Here is a 19,695-nt window from a genome sequence, read left to right as displayed (position 1 = left end):
ATTTGCAGAAACTAACTAATATATACAAAATAGATAAACAACAGGTTCATACTGTATAGCACAGGGAACTATATTCAATATATGGTAGTAACTTATGGTGAAAAAGAATATGAAAATGAATATATGTATGTTCATGTATGACTGAAGCATTATGCTGTACATCAGAAACTGACACAACATTGTAAACTGACTATATTTCAATAAAAATATATATACAAAAAAGTGATATATACCATCAATACTTCCTTTCTCTTTTTCCATTGTGTTCTCTCTTTCTCCTTTTCTATTCTGTTTTCTCTTCTTTCCCCCCCACCCCCTTTTTTTTGTTCTCTAAGATTTAGGACTACTAGGAGGATACAAATTGTCCCAGTCTGCATCGAGCAGAGGGTGATCCTGGGACACTGGAACATTTTGGTGCTAAAATTGGGAAAGTCTCATGTAAACTGGGACGAGTTGGTCACCCTAACACTGGTATCTCTCAAAGTGTTTCTCAGCCTTGCTGGGGCCTTCTGAATTAAAGAAGCACAAAGCAGTATCATGTTTGCTTATCCCAGGAGCCCATGTCCTGTAATTCTGAGGAGGACTTGTAAAGAAAGGAAAAAGGCTCAGTTCTGCTCTGAGCTGCATATAAAAAGGACACAACTCACCATGTGTCTCAGCAAAGCCGATGGAAGAAATTCAGAATGGTTCCAGTAAATTTTAAAAATTACACGGAGTCAGAAGAGCATTATTCCAAGGGGTCTAGGATTACTTGAGCTCTGCCTACTGAACTCTTCCTTGTTCAAATCTCACAAATCTTACCCAGGGGAAGATTTTTCATTAGAAAACATTTTCAAAAATTTTTAAATTATGCATTTGGATGTAATGTACACCATGGTGCCTATAGCTAATACTGTATTGCACATTTGAAAGTTGCTGAGAGTTCATCTTAAAAGTTCTCATCACAAGAAAACACTTTTTGTAGCTATGTATGGTGACAGATATTAACTAGACTTATTGTGGTGATCATTTCCCAATATATACAAATACCAAATCATTATGTTGTACACCTGAAACTAATATAATGTTTTATGCCAATTATACCTCAATTAAAAAATCTAAATTGTGGCAAAATATACATAACATAGAATTTACCATTTTAAGAGTACAGTTCAATAATATCAACTACATTCACATTGTTGTGTAGCCAATCTCTGGAACTCGTTTTCACTTCGCAAAACTGAAACTCTACCCGTTAAACAATTCCCCATGGGCCCTCCCCCTAGACCCTGGTAACCAGCAGTCTACCTTCTGTCTCTATGAATTTGACTATTTTAAGAACCTCATGTTTGAGGAATCACCCAGTATTTGTCTTTTTGCTACTGGCTTAGAACTTTGTAAAATGACTGGTTAGAATTAGAAGCAGAGAGCCCAGCAAATGGCCCAGGTCTCCTATGTCCTCCCCCAGCTCCCCACCCCCCACTCCTTTACCAGCACAGTACCTGAGGACACGTGCATCATATTTCTGTGGTCCTGACTCAGTGCATCTCAGCCATCTCACCCAGGGAGCTTTTAAAAGTTCTCTTGTCCAGATCCCATCCCAGATCAGTTAAAGTTAAAATCTCAGGGAGTGGAGGCTACTGTCAGAATTGTTTAGAAAATACCCCAGGCGTTTCTAATTTGCAGTGAAGGTATCCACTGCCTAACTGAAGAGCTGAAAGGCAGAATAACAGTTGGCAAATCAGAGTTCAGGGTAGATGGTCTTTAAGATCTTTTAAATTCAGAAAGTTTGCAAAATCAACTAGCATCTTCGTAATTCTCAGCCAGCCTTGGTTGCGTTGATTCAGCAACACTGTTAAGGAGTTGAGAGGACGCTCTCTGCAGTGTGGCTCCCCTTGCAGTCTACCGCTGTCATGACAACCCTACTTTAAAACCCTCTAGTGGCTGTAACTCCCCTCTCTGTAGGCACCCCTCTCCTGCCACACTGATTTAGCATACACTTCTTAAGAAGGCCCACTTTCCTTTTAAAACACTTATTCAGTGCAAGAGATAATTATATTTGTGCTCAATACATCAATTTCTAAAGACCATGAGATTTGCAAGTAATTCTAAGTTTAAATGAGGGATGTTACAGAAATACAGATTTCAGCTTGATGTAAGAAATACTTGCCTGAAAACAGAGTGGCTTAATGCAATAAGTTATCTTGTGAAACAGTGTTTCCCTTGACACGGGTGCTATACAAGTGAGTACCACCTGTGAGGAATGCTATACAGTTAAGATTCCTAAATTAGAAGACATTAGGATGATCTAGGAGGCCTTTCTAACTTCAAAACTCCATGATTTTAAAGTCAGACAATTAAAGAATATTCTAAGGTAGAGGAGTGGTTTCTGAGCTAAGAAATGGAGCTCTAGGGGTCTGATTGTTCCAACTTTCAACCACTCCCCCCGTTTACATTTACGTTACTAAATGTAAACAATCCCAAATGAACACAGGTGAGTCCAATTTTGAGGACACTTCATTATAGCATGTAAAATTTGGGGATTTCAGGATGATTTATTAGGTTGAATATTTGCATTGTAAAAGAATGATTGACTTTGTAAAATCATGCTTGACTAATAGTTACTTTGAGCATCTACATATTGATTTATGGGTCACTAGTTACTTAGCCAAGATGTTTGGGTGACTAAAAACTTAATTCTAAAGCTGTCCTTCATATATCTGGAGAAAATTCTCATTTTAAAAGACACATGCCCCCCAACATTCATAGCAGGACTATTTATAATAGCTGAGACATGGAAGCAACCTAAATGTCCATCAACAGATGATTGGATAAAGAACTTGTGGTTGTATATATACACAATGGACTACTACCGAGCCATAAAAAAGAATAAAATAATGCCATTTGCAGCAACATGGATGGATCTGGAGATCATCATACTAAGTAAGCCACAAAGAGAAAGAAAAATACCACATGATATCATTTATATGTGGAATATTAAAAAGTGACACAAATGAACTTATTTATCAAACAGAAACAGACTCACAGACATAGAAAACAAACTTATGGTTACCAAAGGGGAAAGGGGAGCAGTAAATTAGGAGTTTGGGATTAGCAGATACAAACTACTATATATTCAATAGATAAACAACAAGTTCCTACTGTACAGCACAGGGAACTATATTCAATAGCTTGTAATAACCTATAATGAAAAAGAATATATTTATGTATAACTGAATCACTATACTGAACACCAGAAACTGACACAACATTTTAAATCAACTATACTTCAGCAAAAAAAAAGCCGCCCTTTTAAGTTCATTTGGAAATAAAAAAAGAAATATTTGAGACGCCATTAGGAAAACAGAACATAATTTAGTAACAAGTAGTTAAATATTCCATTGGAAAACATGGAAAACCCCGCAATTCAGTGTAAAAACGGCTGCAACTTCTTGAGTGCTGTAATGTGTCAATCACTTCAGAAACACCATTTCATTTAACCCTCACATAGGCCTTACAAGGCAATATAGTATTATTTACATTTTGTAGGTGCAGAAACTGGGTCTCAGGGAGGTTAAGTAATTTATTCAGGAGCATGGTTTCAAGTCCAAGTCTCTCTGATTCGCTCCTTGATACCAAGTTATCCCAATCCACTCCTCTTAGAACAAATTGCTCCCTAACAGCTTGAAGACCAAGTGTGTCTGGGTTAATTTTTGCCCTTAAAACTTTCAATATCAATTAGTTACCAATGTTTAAAAATTAGATTTCATGTGAAAGTCTGGATGTCCTGTCTGTCCCGAATAATCAGAAGGTCTGGCAGACTTGCTCCTGCAGTCCTGAATGCAGGAATTGAATGCAGAACTTGAATGCAGACTTGAGTGAGGAGGTGGGATGGGTCCCATGCTTAGCTAGAGCCTGAGTTCTTTAGGTTGCTCTGGTCCCCCTGCCCCAACTCCTTGTTGTATCCTCACAAGGCAGCGGAGTGCCAGCTGCCATGTCTCCCTTCCCAGGCAGTTCTCATTATTATGTATTTATCTACCTGGCACCTGTTGGCACTGAATTTGCAAGCCCTGATTTACAATCTCTCTTTCACGTCCCTTGCCCCAGTTCATTGTTCCCATTGCCCAAGGGCAATTTGGCCTAATGTGTATTCACATTAAAATTTCTACACAAAAGTAATTCTATGATTTCTCTTGTTTCCTCATACATTGGGGCGTTTTGCTTCTGTATTTAATAGCCTGTCTTGCTTTCCTTTCTTCCCACTCTTGGGGGCTAGGTTGGGATTGTGGTGCAGGTTGGGCAGCCTCCAAGTACGTCATGGGGTAGGGGTGGGGAGATGCTGACCTATGACTTTCCAGCCGCCCAGGACTTCAGGCCTGGGGAGTGGACTTGGTGTGTAACAGAGGGGAGTGAATGTGTCCGCTTCTTTGGAGCTCAGGAAGAACTGGGTCAACTATCATTCAGTGTCTGGGTTCCCACAGACCCCACAGGATCCCTACAGGTTGTCTTCCCAACACGCCCCCTCCTCCCCGTCATAGAATGACACCCACTCAGACAATATGATGCAACCTCATTTTATTAGGAAAGGGTGGTGGGCACTGGAGTGGCACTTTCCAGGGTCAGGGGAGGCGCTGGGGAGGGGTAACAGATTGCCCAGCAACTAGAAGGCACAGCTGCTCTCCACAAAGCGGCGACACTTCATGACCCGCAGGTAGGTCTCAGCCTTGTGCAGGTCCTTCTTGAAGCAGGAGAGCAGCCCGTAGTTCTTGAGAAGCGCGTCATCACTGCGCAAGTTTGTGTCAAATTTGTCGTAGGTTTGCCTGAGGATCTGCCCAGCCCGGGGGCTGCCGTCTTCCAGCTCCTGCAAAAGAGAGGGAGAGACAGAGAGGCCGAGTCCTTGGGAGCCGCTCCTTCTCTTCCCCTCCACTTCCCACCCTCCCCTCCAGGCTTGGAAAAGAGCAAGGAGGAAGCATTCAAAAGAGGAAATGGGAAAAAGATTTCTCCTGGGTCTAGGCTGGACGCTACAGACAGAGCAGGGCGCCTCTCTTCCCAGCCCACCTGAGCCCCCCACCCCTCGGCTAAGGCAGGAGAGGGCGGGCCTGGGGCCAGATAGGGGACCCACGACGGCCATCCCCACCCGCATCAGGGCCTGGATGCCTTCCTCTAGGTCCTTCAGCTTCTCATAGACGCGGTCCGAGGTGCCAAACACCAGGCTGTTGGTGAAGACCCTGCTGAGGAACTGCACAGGCCCAAGCCAAGACTGGATGAGCAGCAGCGAGAAGCGGAGCAGCTCCACGTCCTGTGGACCGAAGTGGGGGCGGTGGGTGCTGCGGGCTCAGGCCAACCGACCATCCTCCGCTGCCACCCACCATCCTCCGCCACCACCCACCATCACCCGCCGCCACCCACCATCACCTGCCACCGCCAATCCATCACCCTCCGCCGCCATCCCATCACCCGCCGCCTTGGAGAGAAGGCTACCCAGGATCCAGTGTGAAGAGATGGGGCAACATTCTTAGGAAGAACGAGGTCCCTGCTCCTCGGCCGGGCGGCGATGACCACTCACCGATCTCTGCTGGGCCTCGTCCTTGCCTGTGGGGGCCGGGATGGTCTCCGAGAAACAGAAGGCAGCCTGGGCGTTCTGAATGGAGTATCTCTGTCCCTCCGGGATGTAGGTGCGCTCCTGGACGAAGGAACACCCGCACCAGATCTGAGCTGGTGCACTGTCCTCCTCACTGCTTTATGCAGAACAGCCCCCCTCAGTTTATGCTCACCTGACAGCATCTTCACTTGGATAAGATACCCCTGAACTTGTTAGTTTCCTCCCATTATGCAGAGGGGGGTGGGTTCACCCCTTCCTGCCACCCCCCACTAGCACCCATCCCTGAGGAGCTTACAAACTCTTTGTAGGTGTCAGCAGCCAGCTGGTGCAGGTGCTGGGCGCGGAGCACAGCGTTGGCAAACAGGCTGGACAGAGGCATGGCTGGGAAGGCACCCGCCTCCTGAGGCCAGGGCAGGCAGAGCAGGGTGAAAGCCAGGAGCACGGAGGTCCGAGGGCCTAGAGAGAGAACCGGAGGGCCAGCGAGGAAGGGGCCTGGAGAGCCAGAGGCCTCGTCTCCTGCCAGCCCTCTCTGTGCTCCAGGGGCCCTTCCTTTCTAAAATGTAGCCAAATGTGTGGGCATAGATATCCACGCTCACATTCAGAAGCCCCAAAGACCAAGGTTAGTGCCCCATCCATCTGCAGGGCCCCCACATCACCCTTCCGTACACATCAAGCCTAAGGGGATTTTAGGGCACTTACCTGCAGCCATCACAGCTGGTGAGCTGTCCACAGGACCCTGAGCGGTTTGGGGAGCGAGGCCCTGGGATCCTGGAATTGGTCCCTGGTGGGCCCTTTTTATGCCCCGGCCTCCTCTCTCTCCCTCTGCCCCCACTTATTTTCTATACATTTATGCATGGGCCGCTGACCGGCCTGTGCTAATGGATAATTTAGAACCTCCTCCCACTCATCCTGTCCCCGCTCCTCCTCTGGGGTCATGTACCCCAGGCTTGTCATCTTCCCCTCGCCCCTGTCACCAGCCCTGAGGGTTGTACATGCAGGGTCCATCTGTGTGAGACACCACCCAATCTGTTCTCTTTTTAAGGGAGAGGTGGTAGAAGGAAGTAACCTGAGTCCAGGTGTGCGCTGGCAGGGTGTCATTGTGTGTTGTCCATCAGGGTGAGGAGGGCCCAAGCTGGTCCCCCAAAGAGAGGCTGTGTCAGGATGGATGGAGCTATGCTGACGCTTCCTCGCTCTCTACTGCTCCATTCCCCCTTCCTGCACTACTCCCCTCCATCCATCAGAGAGAATGTGTGTGTTGCGAAAAGGGGCCACCAATAGCAAGAGATTATGGGGTTTCTGGGCACAGATTCTGCCTTTGCCCCTTCACCATCCTCCTGTCACCTAATCCACCTGAGGCAGCTGGATGCAGTGCTAAGACTGACCACTAGAGGGCTCCAGCCCCACACATTGCCCTCCCCTCTCCCCAAGCTCAGAGGCTCCCCTAGGACAGTGGGGCTAAGAACCAAAACTGGAGGCATTGCCCCTGCTCCTCGGATCTACCACAGAGATGCAAACTGAGAAGCAGAAATCCCGGGAACAGACACTACCTGCAAGTGCTTCCTCCCGTAGCCTTGTCACTGTCAGAGAATCTTAAATTTGAAAGCGTCCTGGAGGGCTTGAGTCTCACTCCCAACATTGGAGCTACGGGCACCGCACCCTGAAAGATGCCCTCTCCAGTCATTGTAGCCTCCTCACAGGATTTCTTCTTCTCCTTTTAATATCTGCATAGAGCTTACCAGGTTGTGAAGAGCATGCCTATGCAATCTCACATTAGACCCTTGTGACCATCTGCAAAGGAGATATTATTTTCACCCCATTTTACAGAGGAGGAAACCAAGGCTCAGAGAGGCTTACTTACACGAGCTACCTCAGCCAAGGCAGCAGATCTCCAAATCCTTGTCCTTTCCATGTTGCAGGATGCTAACTAAGCCCTTTCTTCAAATCAGACTGAGTAGGGACCACTCTTTTTTTTTTTTAACATCTAAATCCCTCAGGACACAAGGATCCTGCCGCTAATCAGAAAGGCCCAGATGCCTTATTTTGTCCTCCCTTAGGAGGCAGATTGTTGTCCCTCATTTTCTAGGTGAGGCTGGCCCAGAGACACAGGCTGCATGGTGGAGACCACAGCAGGGCAAGGCTAGAGTCTGGAAGGCTAGAGCTGCAGCCGTCCAGCCTCCTGGTGCCCAGGGTTGGGGCTTTTTCAACATCTGGAGGGCACCAGCATCAAATTGCCCCCAGGGATAAGAGCAGGAAAGAACACATTCCCCTCCATTTAAACCTTCCACCCCTGGAGTCTAAGAACATTTAGCACTTGATTCTGTGAGAAAGCAAAGAAGCAAACCCTTCTAGCGGTGGTTGGTTATGATGTGAAAAGTCACACCCCCATGGTCCAGAACATGAGTGCTTGCATCTTTCGACCTCCCCCTTTTAGGACCAGAAGGTAGAGCTCTCTTTTCTCCCGTCATTCCTGAACCATTACCCAAACATGCCCCTGATTTAGTATTTGCTAAGGAGGGTACTGGGACCTGTAGGAACTGTTCCCAGACAGGACTGTAGGAGGACCAGAGTGGAGTGTCATTAAGATACAGGTTCTGAGGAAGGTGGGGCCACAGGGAAGGTGAGGACGCCCCTTTCCTCTCTTCAGCTCCACCAAAGGGGAGGAGCCTGGCAGGAAGTGGAGGAGGGTCTCAGAGCCCCACACAGCCTTCTGCCTCCTCCCCCACTTCTTCCTTCTATGTCACCTGGGGAAAGGGGCACTGAGGTGCAACCCTTCATGACAGGCTCCTAGCTAACACTGGGGGTACTCTCATGGGAACTGTGGACCACGGGCGAAGCCTCAGGATGGAGGGTACAGGAGTCCAAGTTGGGGACTGCTCAAGAGCCACACAAGGTGGGCACCTGTGAGGGGTGGCCAAGGCTCCCTATCAGGCAGCCAAGAACAGGTGGGACCAGCCAGGCGGGGGAGCATCTCCTCTCATCAAACCCATGTCTGTTGACCCCAGAACTAGGTTGGCCCACAGGATTCCGGGAACCCCTGGGATTACACTTTTATAAAAGTTACCATGATGGCAGCCACTGGACCCAAACAGGGAAGAGCTGAAGGGTGTGGGGGTGGATACTGGTGTTCCTTCTCTCTAGTCTTGACTTTTTCAGGGTCTTTAGTGATGGAGACACACACATAATTCACTGCTAGTAGAAGATAAACTTTGAATTAGACTGGGGTTTTCCCTCCAGTGCTAGGGAGTCACCCAGCACAGCCTGGGGCCAGACCCCTAGCTTCTCCAGGCTCAGAGACTGCCCCGCAAAGGCCTCTGCATGGTGGCCAGTGGGGAGAGGCTGTGATCAGCATATCTAGGGTCAGCCTCAAAGGGTTTGGGATGAACCCCCATCATCGTGGAATCCATGAAATTCAGTGTGTTTAGAAGCCCTTCATATTCCTAAATTTGACCATCTCTGGAGTTCTCTGTACCTACTGTACAAACTCACAGATCTACTCTTGATCCGAAAGTGGCCTCTTTGGGGCTTCCAGAGCCCCTCTGAGGTTCAGGTCCGCGGGGTTTGGGGCCATATCATTATTGAGAGTCATACTTGCCCTGGTCTTAGTGACAGTGTCAGAGGGACTGGTGGCAGCTCTCTCCAGTCCTCCGTGGGTCACTGGAGGTCCACGCTTCCCACCTCCAGCTCTGGCCTGCCTCCCTTGAGGCCAGAGGCTGGGACTGCCCGCGGGATACGTTCCTCCTCTTCTTTGCTTCCAGCATGAGTCTCAGCACCCTGTTGATGACAGCACATGGGGTCAGAGCTTTAAAGAATATTATGTGGAGACGTGGAGCTGGGAAAAGGGAGGCAGAGCAAAAGGAAAAACGAAGAATATTATATGGGGATTCCCAAGGGCTTCTCCAGGGGAGGTGGGGAAGGAGTCGATATTTCTGAGTGCTCTCCATGTGCCAGGCACTCTACTGAGTGATGCGGGGAGGGTGAGGTGCGTTTCATACGAGGGCACTCAGGTTCAAAGGGATAAGAAGTTTGCCTGGAGTCTCCAGCATTAAGTGATGGCTGCCCAATCTCCAGTCTTCCCACCGTGCTGAGCTCTTGAGAAGCCTCATCCAGGAAAGACAGTGGCGCTGCTGGGCATGGACAGAACTATCGTTAGTGCAAAGCTAGCAGGATTGGATCAAGTCCCCACCCAGAAAATGTTTAGTGAAGTTTGGGGGGATTGAATGCAAGAAGCTTCAGCCCAGAGTGAGGTCCATAGGCACCGAGAAAAGTGGCAGAAAAAAACACCCCGTTGTAGCCCGATTTAATGAAGCAAATCATATCATCCTCCACATTTGTGTTGCACGTTTCAGTGTACATCACATTTTCACTTCCTTTATCTCTTCGGACCCTTGAGTTTGCCAGAGGGTTCAAGCATGGAGGAAGGGCCTTGGAGGGCTCTGGGGCCAGGGGGAGGATGGGGATGGGCACTCCTGTGGGTTGATGGGGATGTTGTTTACACTGGGTGAGGATCTCTGAACAATTTAGAAGTGCAAAACAATCTACACAATGGGACCTATGAAGCAATTTCCACTTTGGGGATTATTCCCTAGGGACACAGACCCATTGAAAAAGAAATAATAAGTACCGGGGTGTGTTCAGCAGCCATGGGAAGTCTGGGGTGCTTTCCTGATTGGTGCTGTCAGCTGGAAATAACCTCTGCCTCCTTTTACCTTATTCTGTGGTTGTTTGTGAACGTCTTACTCCCCTTACGAGAATGGAAGCTCTTTGAGGCTGGATTCATGCCTTTTATCTCTTCATTCATTCACTCATTCTCTTCTTTACAAATTGACTGATTCAACAAGTAGTCATTGTGCCTTTCACGTTCCAGACCTCATCCCAGGCAGATGAGTATATCCAGAGGAACACAGGACACGATCTTTTCTCTGCTAGAGTTTACAGTCTACGGGAAAGAGAGACAACAGCAAACAAATAAATGCCTAATGGTAAAATATGTACAGAAATTTCACATTGTGAAAACTACCCTGAAGGCAACAGCTAAGATATAGCGGTGAGAGCACAGCCCTGGGAATGGGGGGATCTGGCAGCTGGCACCATCTCAGGCCCAGGAACTCAATGAGCATGTGTGGAGTGGATTGAATGGATGAAAGGACAGTGCCAAGGAAAGAACTCAAATAGCCACCCAGCCGGAGACGGCAAGGCAGCGCACGCTGTGTCCAGGTGTTCGCCTCACCGTACAGTGACTTTAACATAATGGGTTTTAAAAAATGGTAATAAAAGTACAGGATCTTGCAATGCACAGCAGTCCATACCTGGATAAGTTCAAATGTAAAATTTAGACAGGGCAGCGTGCACATACTGATTGCGAGGACACACGGTGTTCACACAGACCCACATCCTGCAGAACCAGAGCCCCAAACAGGACCTCAAGAGGTGTCTGGCCCACCCACTCCTGCCATGTGAGAAGGTGGTCTTAGGTCCGAGGGGACAATGTCTTTTTTTTTTTTAAATCTGAAAAGTGCATTAGGCTCTGTCTAAATGTGTTTTAACAAACTACACTGTGAATTCAGGATTTAAGGATTGTTGATTTGTAGAGTCACCTAAGTTTCCGAGTAAAGGCTTTTGGGTGGGAAAGGGCAACTGAGGTGTCCCAGGTGGCAGGTTTGTTGGGTTTTGTTTTTGTTTGCACCTGAGTCAGTGGCTGGTCCCCAGGGCACTGTAACCAGGTGCAGCGTGGAGAGCAGAGACCAATCCAGGAATTTCACGGGTGTAGGCTCTGAATCCAGGTGCTAAGGTGGCCTCCAGGGAGCGGAGTACACACGGACAGGAATCCCAAGCCCCGTGTTCTGGATGGGCTTTGAGGCCCTCCTCAGGAGACCCGGCCAGGCTGGACACCAGCTGAGGGTCCAATGCTTCCTGCCAGGACACCAAAACAGGGGCAGCTTTCCGAGTTTTGTTTAGTCTTTCTCTCAGCTCCGATTCTGCTGGAAAAACAGCCAAACCCTCACTCGGGTCAGAGCACCCCGGCCTAGCAACACCTGCAGCGAGGGGGCCGGAAGTCAAGCTAGAACGGAGGAGGAACCAGCCTGTGCTGACACCAGGGCCCCGAGGGACTGGGCTGGATTCCCCCAGTGGGCAGCCGGCTATGTGCCCACCAAGGGGCCTTGGGGCTGCATTCTGGGAGGAAGAGGGCTGAGGAGTGGCCCAGAGCTGGACTCCTGAAAGGATGGCCCAGTGGCGTGATGTCTTGACCTATTAGGAAGGAGTGGGGCCTTCAGGGCTTTGGGACTTGTGACCGAGGGGAACCTTTGGACATGGCAAAGCTGTCCCAGATTCCCTACAGACTCTTTCTCCTCTAGCTCAAGGAAGGAGGGAGGCAGCTGTGATGTAGTGGAAAGGATGCTGAGTTTGGAGTCAGAAGGTCTGTATGTGACTTCCGGTCAATTATTGTAATAATCTCCCTGGGCCTTGATTTCCTCATTTGTAAAGTGGGGATGGTGTGACCCCCCTTCCAGGGTTATGCTGGGGCTTAAGCAGGATCATATAAAGGAATGTGGAGGTGCTCAGTGAAATCTTATTGGCAGTTAAAGGATGTTCAATACATAAGTGTTTGGGGGGCCCAGTAAAAGATTTTGGCTTATGTTCTGCATCTTGGTTGTGGTGGTGGTTATACAAATCTGAACACGTGCTTTAATTCACTGAGCTGTACACGCAAGAAAACCAAGTCCATTTTACAGTAGGATAATTTTTTTTAGAAGCCAGCCTCTGGTTCAATTTGGGACAAGTTTTATGATTACAATTTTGTAGATAAAGCAACTGAGATCTGATGTTCCTCGTCCCCACCGGCCTCGTCCAGCTTTGTTTCCATGGCCTAAGTCAGTTCTGGGGGCCAGGGACCCAGCGGACAGATGTGGGGGACACCCAGAGTGTGAGCCTCTAAAACAGAACAGACTGGGGTGGGGGTGCTTCCCCATCAAACCATGAAGGCAGTGCCTTTCGGGGGTGTCTGGTGGACGAGGCAGGCCTCTTTGCTCAAGTGATTCTCTGCCAATAGGACTTCGATGCATTAGGGAAAGTGACTTATTCAAAGGTACTAAGTTGTCTTTCAAAAAGAGCCAAGGCCTCCCCAGTCTCAAGCAGGGGGAGACCCTGCTGGGGGGAGAAGTGATGACTCCCTCCCACCCCCAGCCGGCTGCCCAGGGTCCCTGGTGGAGGTCGAGGACAGAATTAGCGCCACTATGCAAAGCAGCAGGAGAGGAAGGGCTCCAGCTCAGTGGAGGCAGATGCCAAAACAAGCCAGTTTCCTCTGGCAGCCCAGAGACCAGGGAGGGAGCAGGCCTGGCCCCCTTGGCCCAGCCTGGCTCTGAGTGGGCGCTGTTTGCCTCAGAGACTGACTTGAAACCCCAGGCATGGGGGCCTGGGCCACCTGCCCCCTCCACCAAATTCCAAGGAGGAGCTGGTCAAAACAGGTGCTGCGCTCACTGGTCTGGCCTTGGGTCTCCAGCTAAACTGGCAGCTCCTTGAGGGCAGGGATTTCTCCCACCCGAATCCAGAGCGTAAATGGCAAAGAGGTGTTCTGGAGTCCCTCCAAGGTCGACAAGAGATGGAGCTCAGCCTGGCTCTGTACATGGAGCTTAATTGCATTTCGGCTCCCAGCTGTGAGCTGCGCCCAGTCACCCCCACAGCTGGCAGGCTGGGGCCCTGATTTGTAGGCCCATAGAGTCCCTTTTGTGGGGACCTTGGGGGACCTAGGGGGCATCTGATGTGATGCTGGGACTAACCTTTAGTCACCTGACTAAAGCCCCCCAGACTTCACCACACAAAGCCTTTCACTTTAGGAATCTCTCTCTGACAGCTCTGGGTCAAACTTAAAAAAAAAAAAAGCCCAGGCTTGGTGGGGACAGTAGGGTGTGGCAGAGGCAGGGGAAACCCTACCCACAGGGAGCTTCTAGTTTAACTGGAGAACAAGGTCTGCACGGGGAGTACGGGGCAGTACCTACCCAGAGCTGCAGAGGCTGGCGTCCCAGCGGGGACTGGGCAGGGACTGGGGAGCTTTGGGAGTGCTTCCTGCAGGTGGAGCGCCTTGAAGGACAATAGGATTGGGGTGGCTGGGGGAGGGCAGTCTCCTCCAGGGCTGAGACTCGCCCTGCAGCCCAGGACGCAGGTGCTGCTCATCACCAGCTGAAGCTGACACAGGTTGATGGCATCCGGCCGAGGAGAAGGGCCAGTCCCGTCAGCCCTTCCCCATTGCTGGGGGCCCAGCAGGGGAAGAAAGCCCATGACCACGGGTCCCAGCTGGGCCTTCAGAGAGAAGCAGCGAGTAAGCCCAGGAGAGGGCCTTTCTCACACCCCATGGGCCCGCAGGCACCCAGACATTTGTGCCCAAACAGATACTGTCATCCACCCCGTCCCCATAGATGTCACAAGCCTGTGTGTGGTTTCTCAAAACACACTGTTTATTCTGTGGGAGAGTGGGCTCAAGGCCAGGAGCCCCCCGGGGCGGGAGAGGGTGGGAGAGAATGGGAAAGGGATGAAGCTCTCAGTGGCCCACCTGCAGCCATGGTGGGTGGGCCATGGCCCTTCCCAGGCTCTACAGGAAGCCGGTCTCATCTGAGTCCATTTGCAGGTTCCAAACAAGTCTCTGCCTTCCCCGTCCTGAACAGGAATGGATCCCAGCATAGCACCCCCAGAGGGCTGGGTCCAGTCTATCCCCAGAGAACTCCCTGCTCCAAATCATGGCCCTGTGGCCCTTCCAACCCAGTCTCTTTGGCAAGAGCTGGGGACCAGGGGCTGGCGGGGCAGGTGAATCTGGTGGGCCAGTTTGGAGGCTGACGGGGGGAATCCAGGGAAAAGAGGGTGGGCTGGGAGCCGGGCGGCTCTGAAGCAGTCAGCGAGGGCCCAGCGGGCTGAGCCCAGGGCGTGGAAGGGCGGCCCCTCACTCCTGGCCTGGGTGCTCACCCACCGACCACTTCACCTCCCCTGTCCGCAGAGTCACTATGTCCTCGTAAGTGGCTGTCTGGTCAATGTCCAGGCCCTGGAGACAATGGAAGGGAGCTCAGGCCTTGGCCACTCACTGACCATAGCAACAGATGGTGCCTCTGACCACCCCCCACTGCCCTCAGAGCTACAGGGTCCACCCTGCTCCTTACCTCATAGGTGTGATCTTCCTCCATCCCGGCCTTGCTGTCATCCTGGTGGGGAGAGGGATGGACAGCAGTGTTATCTTTCCCCACCCATCTACCGCTGGGCCAGGCTGGGATAGGGCCAGAGAGACTGGCCTAGGGTCAGGGGTCAGGGGTCAGGGGTCAGGGGTGAGGTGCAAGAACAGCTGATGAATGAAGGCGTGATTGGACAGGTGAGCCAATGGACGGGCTCTGGGGCTGGGGAAACAGAGACCCTGCCCATGTCTGATCTGCCCTGCAGCCGCTTCCCCCGCTCCCACGGTCACCTTGTCCAGCAGCAGGAAGATGGGCACAATGATAAAGAGGATGATGAGCAGGGTCTGGATCATGATTATGGTATCTTTCAGCATGTTCCGCCGATTCATTTGTGCCAAGGTGCTGAACCCTGGGGAAAAGCAGGGCGGGGACAGTGAGGCTGGGGGCCCTCTTTGGGGCCACACCTCTCAGGACTTGCTTCTCAGGGGCTCTCCTGGATGCTCGAGGGCCATGGCCACTCCCACAGTGTTGCCTCCTACTGGCAGCAGGATGGGCTGGGCTGGGGGGGGGGTGGGGTGGGGTTGGGTACGGATGGCTCCATGTGCACCCTTGTTCTCCTCCCTGGCTTGAAGGCAGGCCCTGCACACACCCATGACCCGAAGCTCCGTGCCACATCCATGCTCTGTCCTCGAGGGCTCCTTCCGGCATTTCTTCATGCAGAAGTAGATGCCGTTGTCCTGAAACTGGATGCCCTGGATGACGAGGGTGAATGTGGAGCCATTATGGCTATGGGAGATGCGGCCCTCTTCATAAGGAAGTAACTTGGGCTCTGGGTCCGTCTCCTGCTTCCGGAACCAGGTCACAATGTCCGAGTTCTCCGGGTACTCCACGTAGCACTTGATTTCCACCGTGGAGCCCCGTTTCTTGGCCATGAAACGTGGGTACTGAAGGATCTGGGAACAAGTGCTTCCTGTGGGCACCAAGGCTAGGATCAAAATCCCACTTCTTAACGTCCTGATGGCCAGCCCGACAGTGGGCCCCCACCCTGGGCAGCACTTAACCCTGGCTCAGTGCCCCCTTGTCTGTCCTTGCTTCTCAGGGTGTGGGACAGTTATGAGGCAGAGGTGTAGGGGAGCCGAGCCACATGAGAGGCCACAGGCCAAACCACCAGACCTGCCTCTTCCTGACTGCCTACTCTCCCTATTTGATTTTCCTTTAGAAGGGGTCTGGAACCTTCCGATTCCCCTCTATGCCCATTACAGCAGCCCGATGCAGGCCCGTAGGACAGCCTCCCCCCTGGCCTGGTGCCCTCATCTCTCCTTGCCCTAGGCTGCCTGCGCTAGTCTGAAATCCTCAGGGTCACCCCACAAATCCTCGGCCTGGCAATTGAGGACACCCCACCCCCCAGCCTATCTCTCCTCTATCATCTCCCTCTTCCTTCCTGCATAGACTCATTCCTCTTTTTATTCCTAAACCTTCTTTCTCAGCTTGCCGTGCTCTCCCCACCCACCTGCTCCAAGAACCTCCCTCCTGCCTCGTTCCCAGGCAGTGGTCCCCTAGGAACCCCTGAGCCCTTGCGGCCTTACAGGGCCCCTAAGGGCCACTGCTGGGGCTGAGCCCAACTCCCCAGCCAGACAGACTGGGCTTGAGTCCTCAGCAAGATTCCCTCTGGCTCTCCCTCCAATCCTGGGGTTAGCCCAGCCCCTCGTGGCTGGGACTGGAGAAATTATGTTTAATGAGGATGACAACTGGAGGAGTGGAGGTTGGAGGGACCTTGGAGCCAGGTCTTACAGAGGGAGACAGCCCCTAAGGAGGCCTGGGGATGGGAGTCCTGGGTGGGAGACCCAGGGGGGACAGGGACACAAGGGGCAGCTGTGGGACAGCCCATAGGACAGTGACTGGCATTGGACACAGACATACTTGTCCCCAGAAGGGGCAGGGGGAGGTGCTGACCTTCGGGATCCCGGTACAGGTCCTTTCTGTCTGACACCAACACCGTCTCACCTGCTGGATGGGAGGAAATGGGCGGGGCCAGTCACTCAGAGTTGGCTGCCCCACCCCTGCTCGCCCTCTCATTCCCGGACCCACTTCCTCCTGCCCGGACATCAGCTTCAAGACCCCTCAGCCCTCCATACCCCTGCTCTGGAGTGGGCTGGGGTCACCAGAAGACCCACTTCCCAGCCCCGTTTCTGTCTTTGACCTTGAGCAGGCGCCAGTTTGAGCCAGGAAGGAAGTTGCAGCTGGAAGGCTCTACTGTCTTCCAGACCAGGGCACCATTTCTGGGACATGCTTGCCCCAGGATCTGGTTGGGGGCAGCCTCTCCACTGTCTCCCCCGTGCGGTGCCCTCGAGGGCTGGGGGTGAACCACACTCTTCTCCCTTCTTCCTCCCAGGCCTAGCCCTTATGCTGTCAGAGCTGCCAATCCCTCACACCCAGCTCAGCCTGACCCGCTCCAGGCGGGAGAGGCCTTGGGGCCACAGACCCCTGAGCCCGTCAGCATGGCTGAGACCCACAGACCCGGTCCCCAGGGCTGTCGGAGGGAGACAGGAGGCAGAAAGTGTGAGAGACAGAAGGAGGAGGCTGGAGAGAGCAGAAGACAGAACCAGCGGGAAGCAGCCCAGCTAGCAGGCCTGTCTCGGCGGGGCTGTACCTGAGAACAGCAGCAGCAGCAGCACCAGACAGTTGCTGAGCCCTGGAGACAGCGCCGGCCCTGCCATGGTCATGCTCTGTCCCCTACCCCAAGCCGGTGACAACGGAGGCTCCTGGGGGGAAAACGTGTAACTGCTCCGGCTGCAGTCTGTCTCCTCCCCGCCTCCTCCCCACCAGGCCCCTTCCTGCCATGCAAATAGGGACCCAGGGGAGGCACCAGCTCTCCGGGGACCCTGGGGGAGGGCCGGCTGTCTTGTCAGCTGTGCTGCTAAGGCTCAAAGGTCACCCCTGCTTGGGCACTACAGCCGGGGTCCGAGGTGGACGCCCCTGGGAGGCGGGAAACTCCGAGTCTTCCAAGGGAGCTCTGTGCTTCCGTCCCTGTGTCCCCACCCATCCCCATGGTCATGCCTTAGGGCCGGCCAGCCTCCTTCCCAGTCTGGATTCACAGGCACTCAGCTGAATACACATGGGTCCTGTGGTTGAATGTGAGCAGCCCCCCTGCCCTGGACCCACTTGCACCCTGCGAGAAGAGGGGTACCAAGGAAAGATGGTGCAGGAGGGCTGGGGGCTAGCTATGGGCCCAGGCCAGGCACCCAGAGGGGCCCAGCACATAGCCTTTTGGCTGAAGTGCAGGTGGCTGTGTTGGGGGTTGACAGAGATTTGACCCTGTGGAGGAAAGGGAGCCACAGAAGTTCTTGCACAAGAACAGGCTGAGAGTGGCTGCCACTTGGGAGAAGATTTGGTCCAGGCCCTGGTGACAGTTCCCCCTCCTTTGCTAGGAGCTGCCAAAGAGGGGTAGACTTAGGTGTAGACGGCTTAGGGAAAACCCACCACTCAGCAATCGGGGACTCCCAGGGAACTGAAGTGTTGCTATTCACGGCTCTAGGGGTCTTGGGTGGAGGACAGGATGCTAGTGTAGGGGAGCCTTCAGGTTCTGCAGCAAAAAGGCTCTCTGGCTTTATCTCACCCAACAGCAGAATGATGGATGGGACCATAGTGTCCAGGAGCTTGTCGAAGCTCAACATTGGGCCCCTGCCCCTGGATCAGACACAGCCCTGGCCCCTTGGGGGCAAGGAGGGAGGTGCCCTTGTGCAATACACAACCTGCACAGCCACCTGCAGAAGGCTTGTACCCCTCAGCCCCACAGCAGAGCCCACTTTTGAGTTTTATGTTTTATGGCAGCCTCTTTATTCTCTCGGCCCCTCACTCTCTCTTCTTCCAATCCCCAGGAGGGGAGGGAAGACTCTCAATCCTGTGTGTCCTCTGCCTACATCTCATTCTCCTCACCACCCTCCAGTTTTCAAATGGCCTGTGCTGCTGGCAGTTCTGTTTGGTTCAGGGAGACGTGGACCTGCCTCCCATGCCAGGGTCAGTGGTGAGGAAGGCAGAGGTCTGGGAGCTGCCCTCTAGGTCCTGGGCATAGGCCCCACCTGGCACAGTGGGGGCCACCCCCGGGGAAGCACAAGCCAGGACTGGAGCTATGCAAAGTGGGGACGGGAGGGTTAAGTTTTCATCCAAGGAACAGCTTGTTCCCGGCAGTCCCAGACGTTCCTGCTGTTTCCAGATGTTTCAGATGAAGAAAAACATTTCTCTGAAAAGGTGTCAGATGTTCAGTTCACAGAACAAACAGCCCAGGAATATAAACATCACCTGAGGTCAGCTTGGGGATCACAGGCCCCTGGGGCTGGTGGGGGTAGCTGGAGACCCCCCCCCCAAAGGAATAGGGAAAAATCCAGAGGTTTCTTCCTTTAGCAAAGTAGCTCCTGGTGATGGAGGCCTTGGTTAGCTTTGGGGCTGGTGTCCCCAAAGTGGGGAGGATGACTGGGGAAGGCAGGGGACACGCATGTGTATGTGTGCCTGTACCTCCTCACATGGGTGTGCTGCCCGGGCTGTGTGGTGCGGGGCGTGCTCAGGATCTGGTCCTGGGGCCCAGGGTGACTGTAGGGGGCATGGTGGTTGGGGAGAGTAGTTGGCATCCTCCAAACATGAAGCTACCCTCATCCCCCGTGGGCAGGGATGCAGATGTGTCCTTTGGACTTCATTCCCATTCATGCCAGGCAGGGATCTGTTTTCAAGAGGGGGTGGGGACAGTGAGGGCCCCACCATCTGCAGGGTTATTTGTCACAATTGGGGCCATGCTGTTCCCTCCCCAGTGACAACAGTATTGAGCTCTGTCTGGGGCTCATGACGCCTTTTCTTTCCTGGAACAGGAGGCCTCGTAAGCCCACTCACGCCTCTGTCCCTGGCTGCCCTGGGCTGTATGTCCAGACATCTGGCAGCTCCCACCCCACCTTTCCAGGAAGGCAGCATCAA

The 19,695-nt window shown here is 52.4% G+C and overlaps 2 protein-coding genes across 16 annotated transcripts; both read right to left on the bottom strand.

Annotated features, from left to right (window-relative positions):
- Positions 1-4,537: 4,537 nt before the first annotated feature.
- On the bottom strand, positions 4,538-7,332 carry LOC105090400 (somatotropin-like). The gene is made up of 5 exons (XM_010981696.3): positions 6,281-7,332; positions 5,877-6,037; positions 5,546-5,662; positions 5,117-5,278; positions 4,538-4,840 (listed from the first exon to the last, which is right to left on the bottom strand). Exons 1-5 carry the CDS (start codon positions 6,288-6,290, stop codon positions 4,640-4,642), a joined length of 651 nt encoding a protein of 216 aa, XP_010979998.2. The 5' UTR covers positions 6,291-7,332; the 3' UTR covers positions 4,538-4,639.
- A 151-nt stretch (positions 7,333-7,483) lies between these two features.
- Positions 7,484-17,543, bottom strand: CD79B (CD79b molecule). Of its 15 annotated transcripts, none has more exons than XR_010384587.1 (11): positions 17,384-17,542; positions 16,687-16,740; positions 15,383-15,703; positions 15,024-15,142; positions 14,725-14,766; positions 14,127-14,609; positions 13,576-13,657; positions 11,265-11,491; positions 10,203-10,517; positions 9,174-9,705; positions 7,484-8,767 (listed from the first exon to the last, which is right to left on the bottom strand). XR_010384587.1 is itself a non-coding variant. In XM_010981694.3 (6 exons), the coding sequence occupies exons 1-6, from the start codon at positions 17,454-17,456 to the stop codon at positions 14,511-14,513; spliced, it is 708 nt and encodes a 235-aa protein (XP_010979996.1). In that variant the 5' UTR covers positions 17,457-17,542; the 3' UTR covers positions 14,011-14,510. The 15 variants fall into 15 exon arrangements, 4 of the variants coding, with proteins under 4 accessions (XP_010979996.1, XP_010979997.1, XP_031324741.1 ...); XR_010384586.1 differs by having other exon boundaries at positions 7,484-9,352; positions 9,609-9,705; XR_010384588.1 differs by having other exon boundaries at positions 7,484-9,352; positions 9,609-9,702.
- Between the last annotated feature and the right edge of the window lie 2,152 nt (positions 17,544-19,695).

This window comes from Camelus dromedarius, chromosome 16, assembly GCF_036321535.1.
Source record: "Camelus dromedarius isolate mCamDro1 chromosome 16, mCamDro1.pat, whole genome shotgun sequence".
Taxonomy (NCBI): Eukaryota; Metazoa; Chordata; class Mammalia; order Artiodactyla; family Camelidae; genus Camelus; species Camelus dromedarius.
Note: the sequence above shows the minus strand (reverse complement) of the source record. Positions and strands in the feature narration are given on the sequence as shown.